Raw genomic sequence first — 19,127 nt, 5'->3', positions numbered from 1 at the left:
AGTGCTTTTCAAACTTGGATTTGCATACCAATCACGTGGGCATCTGTTAGAATGCAGACTGTGCCCCAGTAGGTCTGGGCTGGGCTTGAGATGCTGCGCTCGCAGGTGGTGATGCTGATGCTGGTGCAGAGGCCACACCTTGAGGCCTGAGGTGTAGACCCAGCCCCGCTCCTCCCAGTGCAGCGGGCTTCACTGATGCCCTCCTGTCATATGCAGCTTCTCCCTTAGCCTCCGCTTTCAGCAATTCCGCTCGTTTCTGGGGGGTTATCAGGCCTTTGCCATTCAACCAAGCAGTCCCATAGTTAAGTTCTTTGACTAGGATGATAAACAAAAAAGCTTGCTGGATGCCCAGGTGTCTTTCTGATTTTCCATAATAAAAAATGCCGTGATTATGTATTGGGGTGTTTCAGGAGTGACCTCAGCATTCTGAACTTCTGTGACTCCAAGGGCCAGAACCGTGTTCTCAGGGAGCCTAAAGAAAGCAGCTGGCTTGTGCCAGGATCAGACGCGTGCTCCGTCCTGCAGGGGAAGGCACAGCAAGGTCTCCCTGGCTCTCACAGGTGTCACCTAATGCCTGTGACCTACCCTGGCTGCGACTCTGGACTTCGGCAAAATAGTGTAAGGCAAGCATGGTTAAGCATTCGCTTTCATAATATTTTGAGGGATGGGGGAGGTGTACTTTTACAGAAGATTCCTCCCTCTGCAGCTCAGCACCAGAAGTCTCAAATACCCGTAATTCAGCCTTGATTAATACTAAGATGAGACTGAAGACCACGAGCTTCTGTAGCAGAATTTTAAGAGGACCCAGGTGCTCTTGAGAAGGCTGAGCTCCAAGTCAGCAACTTGCTCTTCCGACATGGATAGGGCAGGCGGAATAGTGATATGCGAGCTGGCATTTATTTCAGGTCAGATCTATTTATTTTGTACCCTGTCGTCATAAAATTGAGATTCTGTCTAAGATTTTACTAAGTGAACAAATAATAAGGAAAGATTTATTTTAATACCCCCAAGGACTATTGACTTTTTGAGACGATGACTGGTTGTTGTAGGGAGCTATATTCGTTAAAAGGTTTGCCATGGAAAACGATTCATAAATTCTGTTGGTCATAGAAGATTGGTTTATGTGCCAGCCTTGGGGTGACGATCACCTCCCTGATCTGGTTCTGATTAATTTACCCGGTTTAAGCAGCTCTGCACACTGCCTCAGAAATAGGAATGTCGCTAAAAGCCTTCAGTGTAAAAAGGTCATTATGCAAGTAAAATAAATGAATAATGCTAACAATTAAATGTAAAACACAAATTGGAATTCTGTTTTTGTTTTTTGTTTTTTGTTGTTTTTTTTTTTTCATGACACTGGCCTTCAACTCTTGTAGAAGTCTTGCTGACTCTCTATCTTTAATGCCTGATCTCTGAGTATCAGTTATTACTTTGTAGCAGAGTTCCCTGAAACTTGACAGCTGGAAACGGCTATCTCACAGGTTCTGTACAGATCTGAGTGCTGCCTTGCAGGATGCTTTCGCTGTAGGGTCCCCCACTGGGTTCAGGCACAGTGTCAGCTGGGGCTGTGGTCTCATCTGACAACCCAACTAAGGGAGAGCCCTTTCCCAAGACTGCTCACGTGGTTGTTAGCAGGATTCCACTCCTTTTTGGTTGTCGCGTGGAGTATCTCTCCTCTTCACGGGCTGTCGCCTCTGTTCCTTACCATGTTGGCCTCTCCAGTAGGTGAGTCACAGCACGGCAACCTTGACCTCCAGAGGGAGGGCTCTGAGAGAGAGAGAAAGAGAGCATGCGCACAAGATGAAAGGCATGGTCTTTTTCTAGCCTAATCTCTCTCTCTTTTTAACCATTTTGTTAAAGCATGATTGACATGTAAAATGCTGTAATATTTAATGTGTATAACCCCATGAGTTTGGGGATAAGTAAACACCTGTGAAACCATTACTGCCGTCAAGGTCATAAACAGACCCGTCTCTTCCCAAAGTTTTCAGCAACCCCTTGATAATAATAATAATAATCATATTATAATATATTATAATGATAATTATAATAATTATAATTTGTGTGTGTGTGGAAAGAGCACTTAACATAGATTCTACCTTCTTAGCAAATTTCAAGTATACAGTACAGTATTGTTAGTTGTGGATGTTATGTGGACAGGAAGTCTCCAGAACTTCTCTATCTTGTAGAAATAAAACTTTGTATCCTTTGACCATCACCTCTGCCATTTCCCCCTCCTCCCAGCCCCTGGCAACCACCACTCCACCCTCTGCTTCTAGGAGTTTAAGTATTTTAGAACCCACATGGGGGTGAGACCAGCCCCTTTCTGGGGCTGGCTTCTGTGGCTCAGCCCTCTGAGTTCACCTATGTTATTTCAAATGGCAGGCTTTCCTTCTTTTTAAGCCTGAATAATATTACATTGTCCAGATGCACCACATTGTCTTTGTCCACGCATCCATCGAAGTATGTTTTGGTTGTTTCCATGTCATGATGTGGCCTAGTCCCTGAAGGGACATCCCATCACTGTATCCTGCTTATGAGAACCAAGTCTGTAGGTACAGGCCATGCTCAAGGGGAGGGGATAGCACAAGGACATGAATACCACAATGCAGGGCTCTCTGGGGCCTTCTCAGAGTCTTTCTGCCGCACGTAGCGAGGGTTCCATAATTACGAGTTCACATCTGTCATCGCGCTCGATCCCCATCCTTAAGATGCGTCCTCCAAGACGTCATGCACTCCTTGTCCGGGTTGAGTTCAGATTGGTTGTGCTTTGAGCAGCTAACAGTCTGAGCTGCGGGCCCAGAACAGGTGGCTTAACTTGCATTACAGTTTGTTCTGTAGAGGATGTGCCGGGAGTTTGCACGTTTGCATTTTTAGGTTCTGAAAAAGGAATTGAGAAGGAAGGGAGGCCTAAAGCCAGAGAGCCCCTCTAAGATGACAGCAAGCGAGGCATGGTGGGTGGGAGGGTGGTGATGAAATGGAGAAAGGTTAGGCTGGCTCCTTGCCAGTAAGATCTCAGTGTAGGTGACATGCCCCAGGGAGAGGCTTTCCCTGTGCGTCCCATTGAAATTAGCTGTCTGTTCTCCCTTCCCCCTTCTAGAGCTGGTGCTCTGGCACCATTCCCTGCTCTTTTGTTGTTCACGGTCTCTCTCCCCCGTGAGGACTAAGCCCCAGGGGACCAGGGGCCTCGTCTCTCTAGGTCCAGCCATGTGTACCATCAGCACCACGTATGGGCCCTGGCAGACGGTAGGCTCTTAGTAAATACTTCCCGAATCAATGAATGAATTGGGCACACAGACGTGAAATGACTCCAAGGAGCTTTTTGGAAATCGTAATATCTTCATGACTTCCAAAGGAAATGCCGCTGATTCAGTTAACATGCAAAATATACTAATTTGTTAAAGAGAAGAAAACAGTCTCAGAATTGTGGGGTAGTTTTCTCCCTGCCACTGATGACTCGTGGCCGTCAGGCCAGTCATGTGCCCTCTCTAGGCCTCCGTTTTCTCAGCGGATACAAGCAGGGGCTATAGGCTGGGTCTTCAGACGGCTCTGTCCTCAGATCCAGCTCAAGCCAAGGAGGCTCTGGTTGTCAACATTGGTCTACCATAGAAGATTCTGTTTGAAGAAAGGATGCTATCCCCGGGGGTGGGGCGGGGGGGGGGTGGTTGACACCCATAGGGCTTCCATGCCCACCAGTGGCCATTCCAGTTCTGCAAAAGCATTCCTGGTTGCAGTCCTTTTGGCTATAAGGGGTAGAGACCTGAGGCCCACAGAATTTAGGATTAGCAGAACCAGTGGGAAGGGCCATAGGAAGGCTAATAATTTTGGTGCAAGTGATCTAGCGCCCTTTCCAAGAACATAAAAGATCGCCTCTCTCTTCCTTCCCTCCCGCTTCCTCCCACCCCCTTGCCTCACACCTCGCTTAAGCCCACATCATGCAGCCTTTGAAATGTTAGCATCGATTTTTTTTTTTTTCCCTCGTTGACTAACTCATTTCAAGATTTCATTTCTGGCACTGCCTTTCCTACCAGATAGCCAGAGCTTCCAAACTCCAAGTTTTATAATTAAAATTCTGTCACATCCCCCGAAACGGTGCAAATTGTGCCATTACGCCTGGCATAAAAGATTTGAAAGCACTTCACCTAGTAATTTAAATATAATACTTCTGGTAGCTTTCAATTTCTGGTATTTTTAATTCTAATTAAAAACCTATCATTGAGCATTACTATCCTCCGTACAGCGTTGCTGGTGTGCCTCCGCGCTCCACTTTGGCCGGCTAGTTTTAAACAAACAGCTTGGCTGTGTGGCTGCTGCGGCCCACGTGGTCTTTCCTGGCCTTTGGGAATCACCAGGTCCCAGGCATAATTAGTATAAATCACAATCCTCTAGACTATGACAGGAAAATGGTATGTTTGAAGAGCAGCTTATTAAAATGACCTACTTAATTTAAGAAAAATATTGTATCCACTTGCACAATAACCTGGATGCTTTCCCTGACAGATTTTATAATATTTCTTCCCTCTCCTATTTTTTTGCCCCTTCCTTCTTTGTTTTTACAAGAAAAGGAAAGGGAATGGAAAGGCCCGTTCTACTTCATCCAAGGCGCAGACCCACAGTTTGGACTAATGAAGGCCTGGTCCACTGGGGACAGTGACAGTGGTGGTGACGAGTGGGGGCAGGAGATCCGTCTCACTGAGCAAGCTGTTGAGGCCATCAACAAGTTGAAGCCCAAACCCAAGTTCTTTGTTCTCTGTGGGGACCTCATCCATGCCATGCCAGGTAAGACTCGTGCTGTTGATGTCACCTTCTCTCCTTCCAGTCATGACTGCATTTGGGCCGGGGTGGGGGGGACATTTCTCTTAAGAGATGTCTTTGTTTGGTAATGGCCCATTCCTTCTCTCCGTGGCCACTGGAGTATCCTTGGACATCAGAAAATGCACCCTCATTTTTACATTTAGACTTTGGCGAGATTAATCACAGTAATTAGGCGCAGCTACAGTTCTGATGATCTGAACTTACTCTGAAAAGTGGAATAGACTCCCACAAGTCACCTTTATTTCCAGGGGACAGACTTCAACTTCTTTCAGATGCCATATCCACAAGTGTAATGTTCTCTTATTTCCTCTCCTCTTATACTTCAGTATCACCTGTATTTGTGCTTTTTCACTTGCAAGTGACAGAAATCTAACTTAAACTGAATTATTATTATTATTATTATTATTATTATTTTAAAATTAAAGGTACATGTTCCTTTATGGGACTGTAAAATCCAGGGGCAAAGGTGGGCTTCAGGTATGGCTGGATCCAGAGGCTCAGAGGTTGTTAACAGGACTTGGTCTCTCTTGCTCAGCCCTGCTTTTCTCTGGGTTGACTTCCTTCTTACACAGGCTCTCTCTAGATGGCGGTTCCTGGGAGCTCCAGGTTTACATCCTTCTCACAGAAACCACAACAGAAAGAAAGTATCTTATTCTTGGTGGTCCATTCAAAGTCCCAGACTGACAGCTTTCTGGCTCATGTGTCCCCTTAAAGCCAGGATGTGGGTGGGGTCTACAGCAGTGTGGTCTAAAGAGCAGGATGATTTCCCTCAAGGGACATAGAATGTAAAGATAACCGATGCCTTCTAGAACTCTCTTGCATTTTTGTTTCCTCCTCTGATACATTCTCCCCCAGGCAAGAGTAATGCCCAGTGACCACGTATAAAGCTGGTAGAACTGTGCCGGCCCATCAGAGAGGTAGAGTAGACCAGTAGACCCCCATGGCCACCCTTAGTGGACCAGTGGTCTCTTCCTTTGGAGCAGTAGTGGGCCTGAAGACCATTGCCGAAAACACCACAGTGGCCATGCATGTTTGCTTTGGCTAACGCTGTCCTGTAAACCTGCGCTCTGAGTCCTGTGATTTCCAGTGCCTTTAGAAGCTGAGGCACTCTATGGTAGGCTGGGGTGCATTCATTCTTCTCCATGACTTCACTTGTCTGGCAGCCTACCTCTCCAGAAGAATCCCAAAATGAAGATGTGAGAGTGGGAAAGGGGCTGCCCAGAATCACAGTCCCCAAGGTCCAGTGACTGCTCAGACCTGCTCTCATTCTCTGTTTATACATATTTAATGCAAAGTCCTGAATGTGGACGTGCCCATGTCATTCATTGGGTACCACTGGAGAGAACCCAGGGTGGACATCCCTGGAGAACCTCTCCTGCTCTTGGGCTTGTGCCAAAGTGGCAAGGTGGGGAAGAAGGAAAATAAGGCAGTGGACAGAGACCTCCACACCTGCCACTGATGTGCTGGGTGAACTTGGACAGACCCCTTCCCTTCTCAGAGCCTTCGTTTCTGAGCCAGGAGCCCACTGATGCAGTAAGCATTCAAAACCTTGATCACAGTGAAGAAGGCTCAGACAGCCCTGTCTCTCTGTGCGGGTGGTGCACGTCTCAGCAGCTTGGTACAGAAGCACATGTCACAGCGTGGTGCTGAGTTTTGTTTTGTAGCGAGGTAAAATCTTAGCTGCCTGTGAACTGGGCCATCCTTGGTCACCCTCAGCCGAGGGTTTCCTGGTGCTGGTATTGTACACTGCTAAAGGGAGCACAGAATGCCCCAGTTTCTAAAGGAGTTAGAAATCATAGCAGGACTCGGAGTCTTGGTTTACCTGGTAAAGCCAAGGTAATCTGCTAGTTGACCAGGTTAATGCTGCTTCCAAATGGTCTGATCTGCTGCTAGCTAGGTTCTTTTGGATCTTTTGGCCCAATATGCACTGTAGCATCAGCTAGATCTCTCACTCTGGACCGTCCAGTGAGCAAACTTCTGCTTTTATTGGACACTTGAAGGTCAGATTCCAGTTTCATGATTTTTATGTCCAGTGGCTTCTTTTCTTTGAAAACAGAAAGATAGGGGCACCTGGGTGGCTCAGTTGGTTTAATGTCTGCCTTCAGCACAGGTCATGATCCCAGGGTCCTGGAATCAAGCCTCTCCTTGGGCTCCCTGCTCAGCAGGGAGCCTGCTTGTCCCTCTTCCGCTCTGCCTGCTTGTGCACTCTTCTCCCTCTGTCAAATAAATAAAAATCTAAAAAAAAAAAAAAAGAAATGTTATAGGACTCACTAAAATTATATAACATGTTTTTGTAGCTGTTTACCGACTCATTCTGAATTATGTTAATGTATTCAGTCATATTTCAAAATAAGATTTAAAATGAAAGCTCTCTATGCAGTTTCATTGCTTCTTGAATAAAAGATACTGAGCATAGTAAATGAAAAGATACGGTTTTTATGATCAACTTTTTCCATTGGTCAGAAGACCTTGTAAATGTGAACCGGCAGTCTTTTGAACACATAATTTTATATTCAGTGTGACCCGAGCAGAATTCACATCTGTTCTGAAGAGTTGGACTGTTTGGTGGGGTTGTAACTGAGCCAGTGGAAGGACTGTAACTATTTTGAATATTGTGGTCTGAGATTAAACAGACTGTTTTAAAGCTAGTTACCATTTTTTAATATGCAATTAGTGGCTTCCTCCCCATTTAGCTCATACACAGGGGCAGACACTAGAAAAGTAATTATTTGCTTTGACTGCTTAGCACATTGTTAATTATCAGATGCATGTATTAATAGGCAAATAAAATCAGAAGCATACTTTTAATTCTGCCATAAATAATATCCTGGGCCAAGTAGTTTTAAGTTCAAACTGGAGGAAAAAAAAAAAAACTTCATGAATTATGCTCTTTCTAATGGAAGTCACAATGGCACTTTTCCATTATACATATTCATCACAAAATTTGTTCATTTACAAATGCCTACCGTGTGCCCACTGAGTGCCCTTTAAAGCCCTAGGCGCTGTGGGTATGATGGTTGGAAATGAAAGGGCGGCCCGTCCGTGGAGCTTAGAGTCTGGTAAGGGAAGTGTGAAACCAGGGATGGCGAGGGGCCCTTCTGGTACCACTCCCTGCAGGGATGATGCCAGAAATGTAGGACAAAGTCTAGTTAGTTTTGAAACAATGTGTTTTCATTCTGCAGATGTCTTTTTGGTTACCTTCTTTTTTTTTTCTTCTTATTTTATAAAGCTTCTCTATGGGCTAAACCACATAAAGAGAAAATGGAGATTTGTGTAAATATCGAGCCCACCGATTTTCAGTCCTTCACATTGAAGCCCAGGGTGACTGGTCGGTCGCTCTGAGGAGGCATTGACCCATTTCTGAGTCTTCAGCAGGTCGCATGAGAACTTGACAGATCGGAATGTGGTGATGCAGTCCGAGTACAAGAATTCCTTTCACACCATAGGATTTGGTTTGCTCTTAATGTGCACGTCTGGCCTGTTGATGAAAAATTGCCACAAGCACACAAAACATAGAGTACAGAACCAATTCTTCCCTGGGTATAAAGGCTCCTTGAAGAGCTCTTTGTGTGTTGACTTCCGCTTGGGCAGAATCAGGGTTACGTGATTTCGTTTCAGTTCGTCATTAGCCTCCAGAAGTCCTCTGTTACGCTAACTGAGGCAAGCCCGTGTTAGCATTATTCCAGTGGATGCTGTATGAGTACCCCATGGCTGCTCTAACAAACGACTGTGAACCTCGTGGCTTAAAACAAACACAGATTTGTTCTCCTGCAGTCCTGGAGGTTAGAAGGCTAGAGTGGGTCCATCCTTCTAGAAGTTCCAGCTTCTGGAGGCTGCCCATGTTCCTTGGGCCATGGCCTCTTCCTCCCATCCTTTTCTTTTTTTCTTTTTTTTTTTTTTTAAAGATTTTATTTATTTATTTATTTGACAGAGAGGGAGACACAGCGTGAGAGGGAACACAAGCAGGGGGAACTAGAGAGGGAGAAGCAGGCTTCCCGCTGAGCAGGGAGCCCGATGCAGGGCTCCATCCCAGGAACCTGGGATCATGACTTGAGCCAAAGGCAGAGGCTTAATGACTGAGCCACCCAGGCGCCCTCTTCCTCCTGTCTTCGAAGCCAACAGCGCAGCATCTTCTCTCTCCTCTGACCTTTGATTCATCTTCTCATATTCTATTAAACCTACCCTCCTGCTGCTTTCTTATAAACACCTTTGCGATTATTGGCCCACGCAGATAACCCAGGATAAACTCTCCATCTCAGTATCTATAACTTTATCACATCTGCACATTCCCCTTTTACTGTGTAAGATAACATGGTCACTGGTTTGGGGGTTGGGGTGAGGACATCTTTGGGGGGCATTTTCAGCCTGTCACAGATGGCATGGGGTGTGGTCGAAGGTGTGTGTCTGCCTGGACTGGTGCTCCTAGCTCCCCGGAGAGTCCTTTGTTACTTCCCTTTTAACCGATGGTGGAAACTAGGTCAGAGCAGTTAAGTACTTTTCCCGGCTTGTAAGTGGTGGAGTCAGGATCTTAACATGGATCCTGCTGTTTTCACACCTCACGTACACCTCACACCCTCCTCTAAGGGTTGGCCCCAGAGCAACCGTCAAGGGCCTGTTGATCTGATGACACGGAATCAGCATTTTGATGAGATCCCCAGGTAAACTTATGGACGATCAAGTCTGAGAAGCTCTTACTAGAAAAGAATGTGCCAGGCCCTGTGTTTTTTTGCATTAGGTGCACTTTTTGTATGTACACTAGTAGTCTGTGGACATTTCCTTCAACTGTTAATAACAATGGTGTTTAACAAGGAAACTATTACTACTTTAGACTTACCATGCTCAATTGTCAAAGGGAAATGTTTTTATGGCTTTTATTTTGCTTTCTTTTTTTTTTATTTTTAAGATTTTATCTATTCATTTGAGGCAGTGGGGAGAGAGTTTGAGAGAGAGAGAGCACGAGCAGCTGGGAGAGGCAGAGGGAGAAGCAGAGTTTCCGTCAACCCGGGAGCCCGATGTGGGGCTCAGTCCCAGGACATGAAGGCCATGACAGAAGCTGGAGGTAGACGCTTAGCCATCTGAGCCACCCAGGTGCCCCTTATTTTGCTTTCCAAACAATAGTTTGAACAATGAGAGTGGAGTGACCTGTGCCATGCAGGGTCAGATCAGAACTTGTCCAGAATATTCAGGAAAACAATCACACATGCCTGCTTTTATGTGGAATGGCCAAGAGAGGCAGAACAGGTTCCTTTGACTTGGGTCATGTCCATCCCTTGTCTGCTATTCCAAGATCCAGAAAGCTCTGAAAGCTAAGAGTTTTTTCAAGTTTGAAAACTAACTCAGTTGGCAGCAGAGCTGACCTGAACGGACACGATTTATAATCTCCCTTTATTCCTACTTAGAATATTCATCTGTTTCGCTAGTGAGGTACTACTGTGTTCCAAAATGGGATGTCACCTGAGACCCAGCTCCGGGTGTCATTTAACAGGTGCCCCGTGCCCAGTACTGCTCTTTTCAAATTTGCAAACCTCCCAATTTCCAAGGAGGCCTGGCCCCTCGGATTTGGGATAAGAACATACGGATCTGCAGTACTGATACTTTTGGATTTATGGACGAAGAAGCCCTTTATCACTAGAAGCAGAAGGCTTTCTCCTCCTTCCTGTGTAACTTTCTCTCGAGAGAACATACTCACACCATTGCATAGGAATCACATTTTAGTTTCACCATTAAAATGATCCCAGCCAGGGCGCCTGGATGGCTCAGTGGGTTAAAGCCTCTGCCTTCAGCTCAGGTCATGATCTCAGGGTCCTGGGATCGAACCTCGCATCAAGCTCTCTCTGCTCAGCAGGGAGCCTGCTTCCCCTCCTCTCTCTCTGCCTGCCTCTCTGCCTACTTGTGATCCCTGTCTGTCAAATAAATAAATAAAATTTTAAAAAAAATGACCCCAGCCATCTTGTATTTGAATTTTGGGCACCGTTGTTGTTGGGACCAAAGGGACCGAATATGACTGTGGACTTGAATTCAGAAATGACTCTGACAAATTGAAGGAGAGGATCTGTGCACCACGATGATGTTTGCTGCAGGTAAGTGCGGTATCATCCACTAAGAAAAGTCTTAACTTGCAGCAGAAAAGGGCTGGGCGTCTGCAGATGGGGCTGGCAAGGTCTGGAAAGTAAGGAATCAGCAGAGTGGTGGTTAGGGATTGGGGGATGCTAGGGGACCATAAAGTAGAATTACTAGTAAACGGGGATGGTGGCTTTTTGAAAATCCCATTTCATCTAGTTTGGTAGCACTTTCCCTTAAATGAGATGTTAATGGCTGGGCCAGGGTCCACATAGGAGTTGCCATGACCAAATGACCATCGAGATGCCTTCCCCACTTAGAGATTTCTCATTCTAGGATGAAGGGATGGAACTGGGAAATGAAGCCATATCGAGCAAAGTTGGAGGGTTTTGGTGCGCTGGGCTTCAGGCAAAGAATAAGCCATTTGTCCTTCCGGTGTTCACGTAATCCAGGAGGGCTAGTGTTCATTTTTCCCCAGCTGGGTAGGCACCAAACACGGAAACATAATTCTGGTACAGGACAGACTAGGATAAGCAAAGCCTCGGAGGCACTGAAAATCAAAGCCAGGATTAAGGCTCAGGCCAGGCAAACGCCTTATCTCATCCCTGCAACCTCTACAAGTTCTCCTTCCTTGGAGCGTAATTCAAGTTCCTCCCGGGCAGTGGGGGCTGTGCTTGGGTCCGTGCGTCTTTTCACCCCTCGCGCGACGCCTTTGGGTGAGGTGTTCCCCGAATGCAGGTCCGATGGGTTGCTCCCGTGTTTCCCATGATGCATAGCAAGTGGCCACGGGAGGCACCAGCACACATTTCTGGATTCAGTGAACAACGGTCAGTTCATTTCTTTACCAGCGCTCTACTGAGTAGCTTACTTTGTGCCAGACCGTGTTGTGGGTGCTTGTGCTACCTCAGTGGATAAAACAGACAAAAGTCCTTGCTTGACCTAGAAAAAAGAAACAGGGACGCATGGAAACGTGACATTCTTTTTTGTGTATGTGTTTGTGTCATTCCGATCTTTTGTGGTAGTCAAACCTCGGGTGGGTGGGGATTGATTTTATTATTATTCTTATTATTAGATTTTTTATTATTTTCTTATTATTCTTATTAGATTTTTAAATTACATAATATGTCAATATGTTTCCTTTGTAAAGATTTAGAATCTGCATCTAGAATAAACTGTGTGACCTTGCCCAAGTCTCGCCCTTGGGGTCACTCCATATGTGAGCACCTGTGTCTTTCGTAAATGTCATTATTCTGCGCACATTGTTTTGGGCCTTACTTTTTCCCCTTCCACGTACCTAGAAAATCCTTTAGTACAGGGAGGTTTCTGCCAGGCTTTTAATAAGTGCATTGCATTCGTGGGTTAGATATCGTAATTGGTTAATCACACCCCCCCCCCCAGCCAAAAGGAGGAGTAGTAATCTCCTCAGGTTGGAGCTAATGTAAACAGTGCTGTTATCAGATGTTCTTTGGTGCACCAGTCAGTTTTTCTCGAAGTCAGATGCTTTGTCTGGGTTTGGGATCTGCTCCAGTCAGTTTGCTGTGTGGTTCCCCAGAGGACATCTCTCAGGGATCGACTTCCATATTACCTCTTTTGTGCCACCAGTGTCTCAGTCCCTGGCATACACGTGTAAGTGTCTGCACTGCCCACTGCACTGTAGCTACTCAGAAGGTATCCATTGAACAGACACCCTCTTGTCCCTATCACAGTAGGGTTTGTTGTTGTTGGTTTGTTTGTTGTTGTTTTTTTTAAAGCTCAGTTAACATATGTTCATTTCCTCACCTGTGTGATTTGTTAGCCTTGAGTTTTTAATTTTAAGTGCTTACTCCAGGCTTCAAGAAATGCCAAGATTTGAAGATGCTTTACCATACAGCTTAACATAAAAGGGGTGATGTGAGTGCTGGGAAGTGACGTGCCTGGGTGCCGGTATCACCAGGCCCTGGGGATGGGCGGGGGCTTCCAGCCGGCTGCCTGTGGCTGTGCGCGGGGCAGTGGTGACCCGTAGCAATCAGCCGGGCCCCATGGCTCCTAGATCCTTCACATCCATTAGAAGCCTGTTAAGGCTTCCAGGCGATCAGCAACAATACCTTCCTTCTGCTGCGGCTGATTGAAAGTGGTTTGAACTAATTTACCTAATATTACTAATTAGGGAGCTTGGAGCATTACCTGAAAAGTTGTTTCTGATTAGGTGTGTGATCATCCCCGCCGTACCCCCCCCGCAAGCCCCCCAGCACTTGCTGCGACCTGGTGTCTTGGCAGGGGGGGGGGGTTTCCTCGCTGCCGGCTGTGTCAGCTGATTGTCCCCACTCAAGGCGTCTTAACCTGTTCAGTGCCGTGTTGGCAGGTTGGCAGACCACCTCTGGACCACCTCTCAATAATGTTTTTAAACACCTAAAATAAAAGCCATAGGATTTCAGAGGAAACCAAGTGTGTTGAAATACACTTATTAAAATATCTTTCAATTATTTGATAGAGTAAAATACATACTTCTTTGTTGATGTGTTATACAACCCAGTGTCCCAACAGGGCTAATCACTACTGTAATTTCAAAGTGGTGCTGAGCTTAAACGGTTTCACGAGGGATCGCTCACAACTATAACAGGATATGAAAAGTCCTTGTGGTTTCTGTTGGTGAGACCGTCGTCACAAGAGGCTTAATAATACCTCTGTGATTTTCCGCTTAATAGTAGGAGGAAATGCTCAATGACAGAGGTGAGCAAAATTGTAGGGTTTCCCTATGTAGGCTCATAGGCTCACAGGCTCATGGGCCCCAGAGGAAGAGCCCTTTTCCGTGCACAGGTATGGATGCACTCTTGTTTGCCCTTCGGAGCTGTCCCGTCCTAGTCGACATGTGGATATTATCATTGACCAAAGAGTTTATACATTTAATTAGAGGCTAAAAGGCTGGTTAATTGTGGCTAGGAAAATGTGAATGTTTGATTATTTGGTGAAACGAAATGGCTGGAGCGGAATAACAAGAGCCAGTAAACAATTGCCTCGTTATTAAGGGGGAAAAAAAAATAAAGAAACCAACCCTTCTGTAGTCTTTCTCCCTGGTTTCCAGTGTTAGGATCAAAAAGTAAAAATTGAGAGCCTTGTCATATTGGTTCATTTGTTCCAGAAGCGTTTGAGGAGACTTAAACAGAATCACACAATTAAAAAAAAAAAAAATTAAAGTAAGAAATGACCAATCAGGACCAAAGAAAATCTAAGTTCATTGACGGAAGTAATGCCCCGAGGGAGGGGCAGAAACAAATAGGCAGGAGTCTGGGACCACTGTGGTGATAAGATGGTAGATTAGCCAGAGAGGAAAAAAGACAGTTGTCAGAGAAACAAAACCAAACCTATCTCTGAGAGGGGCACAGCTTTTTCTAGAATGTCTTGGGTTTGAAAGAAAAATTTTTTGAGGATTTTTTTCTGGGGCGCTAAGTAATATCGTGTCCAACAGGGGTACGTCTGGACCTAACCCTGGGAGTGAGGCCTGGGAAAAGGCTTTGTCCAGGCGGTGAGCCCCGTCAAACTGGGCGAGAGCCGGTGTGTTTGCCTGGGTGCCTTGGGGAGCAGAGTGGGGAGAAGGTCTGTAGCTTTCATCAGATCCTTTGGAGGGCTCCGTGACTCAAGGGTAAGGAACCTAGGACTTGCGTGCTCCTGCCTTCAGCTTCCACCTGAGGACACGTTCTCTCCTGTCCGCCGAGGTCATAGACGCCATTAGGCCAAGAACCTGTGGCGGTCTGCTCTGGGGCCCTCTTCTGCCCTCGGCCTCATGCTGGGGGCTTTCTGGGATGGTGGAGGGATGCTGCAGAGACGGGCAGAATTCCCTAGCATTTTGGTATCGTAGAGGCCAAACCAGTGTCTTTTTAGCTCGTGTTTTGCTGATTGGAATATTTATATCTTTCCTTTCATTGTTTTTTGCTCTAAACACTCATTTCCTGGAATTGGAACATTTCACCTCTCGGATGGGCCTATTTTCTGCCACTAAATGAAATACTAAAAAGGAGCATGATCCCAGAGGCGTTCAATTATCAGCTAATTGGTCAAGTGATTAGAACGTGAGATGCAGAAAAATAACGAGAGCCTGGAAATGTGGCACGTTTAAGTGCCAGGCTGCTGAGGGGGCACCTGTTCTGTAACCCTCAGAATTTAGAAACTCAAACCTGCATGGTTGGAATTCTAGATTGTTGAACATTTATATTCAGCACTAGTTCCTGAATAGCTTATTGGAAAACCGTGGTAAGTTCTTTTCAACACGTATTATTTGGGTTGTATACAAAATTTACTATTCCTTCCTTCCTTTATGTGTTATTTGGGTGAAATACTGCTGCCATAATCCATAAATATTCTTGGGAAGATATTTTGTATTGATCAGTAAGGTAGCAACCTCAGAAATTTCACGTAGATAATATACCTTCCTTCATCTTTTTTTTTTTTCCTTTCCCAAAACACTGTAAGGCATATTCTATATTGTACCAAAGCCGCCGGTTACGTCAGACGTTTTATTAATTATATCCCAAGTTGCCTTATAGTACGTATTCAGCAGTGAGTTGCAGGAAATGGAAGCAGCCAGTGTAATAGGCTGTAGCTGTTAGATGCAAAATTAAATGAATTTTGTCTAATAACATGTGTAATTTAAAAAGCGGTAGAACCTGATTAAGCTTGATCTGTTGGCAATATGACGCTGGTTCACTACATGAGTAATGCCTAGGCTTGCAAAGTTTTAGATCAATGAATTTACGCACCTCAATTAATTAGCGAAAGATAATGGAAAGGATTCGAGATGCAAAGGATTATGGCTCTATAAATTCTCTGGCACTAGATGAAACTAAATGTTTTTAATTGAAGGAATAAATCATTTTCTTAAGCCCCACGCAAGGCAGCCTGTGCCACGGAGTCCCCAGTTCTGGGACATCCCAGAGCAGCGTCCACCTGCTCGCCTGGTGTGTTCCAGCCTTGACCGTCGGCTGTCGGAAGTCTGGTCCGACTATAGTTCATTTACTCATTTGTCTGATCAGTCCCGGCAGCGAGCATGGAGGCCCCCGGTTGTGCACGGTTCCTTAGCAAGGAGCAGGCTCAGTGCCCGGCCTCGGGAGGCGTCCAGGCAGGTCGAGGAGAGAGGCTGCACTGGTGGTCTTAGTGAGGGAGGTTGTTCCGTCAAGGAACACGGCACGCAGCCCTGGTCTGGTGTGCTGGCTTACAGTGGCCTTCACGGAGCTGCAGTGGTCCTCGGTGACCCTCCATGCACATGGTTTCACCAAGCAGATCCCATCCAGCAGGGTCAGAAGGTACGCAGAAAAAGTCTGCCCTCCTGCCACCACAGATGGCCTTCTCCTCGGAGAACACGTCAGTAGTTTTCCATGAAAATGAGAGAACATCGTCAAGCTTATGTACGCTTGCACACATAGCATTTTGTAAAAAAGCAGAAGGGGAGCCACAAAGACACAGCGTTTATGTGTGTCATTTTTGTTGTCTTTCGTGGCAGCACATAGGGGCTCCTATCCTGGTGTTTATGCACGAGATTAACTAGAGTGCGCACCGTTGGTCAACTGTCCCCAGCTGGGGTACATTCTGTTGTGTCCCCCGTTCCGTCATGACCAGTACTTAGGGCCCGTGTGAGACACCGCGCCTCGGTGCATGTGCGGTTAGGGATGTGGCTGTGAAGTCAGGGGCCGAAACGCAAGCCCCAGATCCCTTGTGCACCCGCTGGGTAACCTCCGGTGAGTCCCATCTCTGTGTGGCCGAATTTCCTAATCTGTAAAGTGCAGGTAATCATGGTACTTCTCCGGAAACTTTCAGAAGTGTGTAGAATGCTGTCTGGAATTTGGTACCGTACAATAACCACAATGACTTCTAATAGTTGGGTTTTTTAAATGAGAGCTTTTTGTTGAGATGAAATCCGTATACATTCCTTCCGTGTAACTGTATTCAATCCGAGTCGTTCCATATGACTGAGCCACTAGAAGTGGACAGATTATTGGTTTCATGACCTTCACAGAGCTGTGCAGCCGTCACCACTGTCTATCTCAGAGCGTTTTTGTCACCCCCCCCCCAGAGAAGCTTTGTACCCAATAGCAGTCATTTCCTGGTTCCCTCCAACCCCTCCTCGCCCCCAGCCCTGCACAGCCACCAGTGCACCTTGTGTCTCTGTGGGTTTGCATGTTCTGGACCTTTCCTCTGAATGGTGGCTGTCACTGAGCATCGTGCTTCCAAGGTTCCCTCACATCATAGCAGGTGTCTGTGCCACATTCCTTTTCACAGCCGAGTAATATTCCACAGCATGTCTCTACCACATTTTATTGATCTGCTTTTTGTTGTTCATCTGTGAGGTAAATTCCTAGAAGTAGATTGTTGAACCAAATGGTGATACTCAGAAGGAAATTGGGCCTTTATCCTAATAATATGGTACAAACTAGTCCATTTTGGTATTTTTTATCCTGTTACTGAATAGTAACCCTAGCAGCCCAAAAGATCAAATTTACTGTCGTCTGTGTCTGAGCCTCACCCCACCTCCCAGAAAAGTAAAATAAAAGAGAGGGTGTTTGTAATGTGGAAATGAAAGTCCAGGGCACTCCGTGCAAGGGAGGACGTGGAGAGTGGCCCAACTCTATGCCTCAGGCCAACCCCAGTTTGCCATCTGAAATGGATGAGAATCAGTCTCTTTATTATAAGACTCTAACTCTTTTCCACAGTTTTCTTTAAGGAAATTTTTGTCTGGACACAAAACCCAAACTTTTAGAAACTAAATAGCAAGTTCACTAAGTTGAGTTGAGTTGAGTTGCTGGTGTCTGTAGCTTTCTTTTCTTGTCTTTTTTTTCTTTTAAAATAATCAATTCAGAAGTGGTCTGTCCTGACTCATTCCATATCATTAGGTCAACCGAAGTGGCCAAAAATTTGGGAAGAGCTTGTTATCGGAAACAGTCGTACTCACAGGAGTGGGGAGCCACCAGGGTGACTGTGTTATTATGAGATCATGGAGGTGGTCTCCCTTCTTCCCCATGACCAAACGGTCAGGTCTGACAGCCTTCCCAGCACTGCGCAGCTGGTATGGGATACTGTGCCAACCCCCGTTCTCAAACTCAGAGGGCAGGCTCCTTTCTCTGGACCCTCACTGGGCACCGATGTCCTAGAGTCAGCCCTTCTATCTGCCATCCTCCGGTGGGCCAAGGCTGCATAAAGACTCGGGGGAAGGGTGAAGGCAGGTGGGACACAGGTGTTCTTCACTTTGAGTATGGTAACAGCTCAGGTTTGGATCTAAACCTACAAAATACGGAATGATCTGTCTCTGTGTCCACATAAGGGCGAGGCCATGCGGTGCGCGCAGGCAGTAACAGGTGTGGTCTGGTTGCAATTTAGGCCATCCCGCCAGCCAGCCCCGGGCCACATTAACACTATCAGCTTTAGGTTAATAGGATGATATTGTCATGGGAATTGCTTTTCTTTGTTTAATAGACCAGGGCAGCGGTACTCAAAGATGTCACATTTTAAAATTTCACTTATCAGTAAATTAAAAATGGTCTCCAGAGTCTATAACCCAGGGACCTCCAGACCCTTGGCACAAGCTATGGGAGATGTGCAGCAATTCCAAACAGAAGACAGCTTCCTTATTATTCCCAGTGACGGGGCCAGCTGACAGCCCGCCCCGGGACCATTGAGCCCCCAGCAGCAGCAAAAAAAAAAAAAAAACGACCACATCATTAGAGCAGCCCCTAGACTCACCAAAGATGAATGCGACTGTCTTCTTCCAAATCTTAGCATCACCGTGTTAAACTCTCTTCTGAGACAGGTAAAGGTTCTTCTGCCTGTGAAGGGCAAACATAACAATCGGTTACTTAGAAAAGACAGAACCAGATGTTTTCAGGGGATGTTTTTGCTTGGCCTCACAGTGCACTGGAGGGAGGCAGAAACCACCTGCTGTGACTAAAGCCAGAGGCCCAGAAGCCCTAATGTTCTTTCCAGCTTCCCTTGTAGCAAGGACTCGGGCATGTGACCCGGTGTCAGCCACTCAGTCTCACCTGAAGTGGATTTTGAATCTTCAGCTGTAGACACAGAAGACCCAGGGTCTGTCCTGGTGCGGGGTTGGCAGCTACACCCACTTTCCAGGGGCAGCGCTGGGCAAGGTCCTCATGTTATCAGCATCCAGCGTGACCGTTGGCAGTGTCACCAGGCAGGCGGGGACCAGGGGCCGGGTGCACCCAGTGTTTGTCCCTGGAAGCATTTTTGCATGTGATTTGAGCTGCTTCTACCCTCTTAGCCTTGAAACCTGG

The 19,127-nt window shown here is 46.2% G+C and overlaps 1 protein-coding gene across 3 annotated transcripts in view; it reads left to right on the top strand.

Annotated features, from left to right (window-relative positions):
• CPPED1 (calcineurin like phosphoesterase domain containing 1) overlaps positions 1-19,127 on the top strand; it is a 103,553-nt gene that overhangs the window by 14,659 nt on the left and 69,767 nt on the right. For 2 of the 3 annotated variants that reach the window (XM_047714079.1, XM_047714078.1), the window contains exon 2: positions 4,558-4,776. In XM_047714079.1, the coding sequence (XP_047570035.1) occupies positions 4,558-4,776 (219 nt within the window). The remainder of the gene's footprint in view (positions 1-4,557; positions 4,777-19,127) is intronic. The other variant, XM_047714080.1, reaches the window with a different exon arrangement.

This window comes from Lutra lutra, chromosome 18 (genome assembly GCF_902655055.1).
Source record: "Lutra lutra chromosome 18, mLutLut1.2, whole genome shotgun sequence".
Taxonomy (NCBI): Eukaryota; Metazoa; Chordata; class Mammalia; order Carnivora; family Mustelidae; genus Lutra; species Lutra lutra.
The sequence above is the reverse complement of the archived record's forward strand: the minus strand, read 5'-3'. Positions and strand labels throughout refer to the sequence as shown.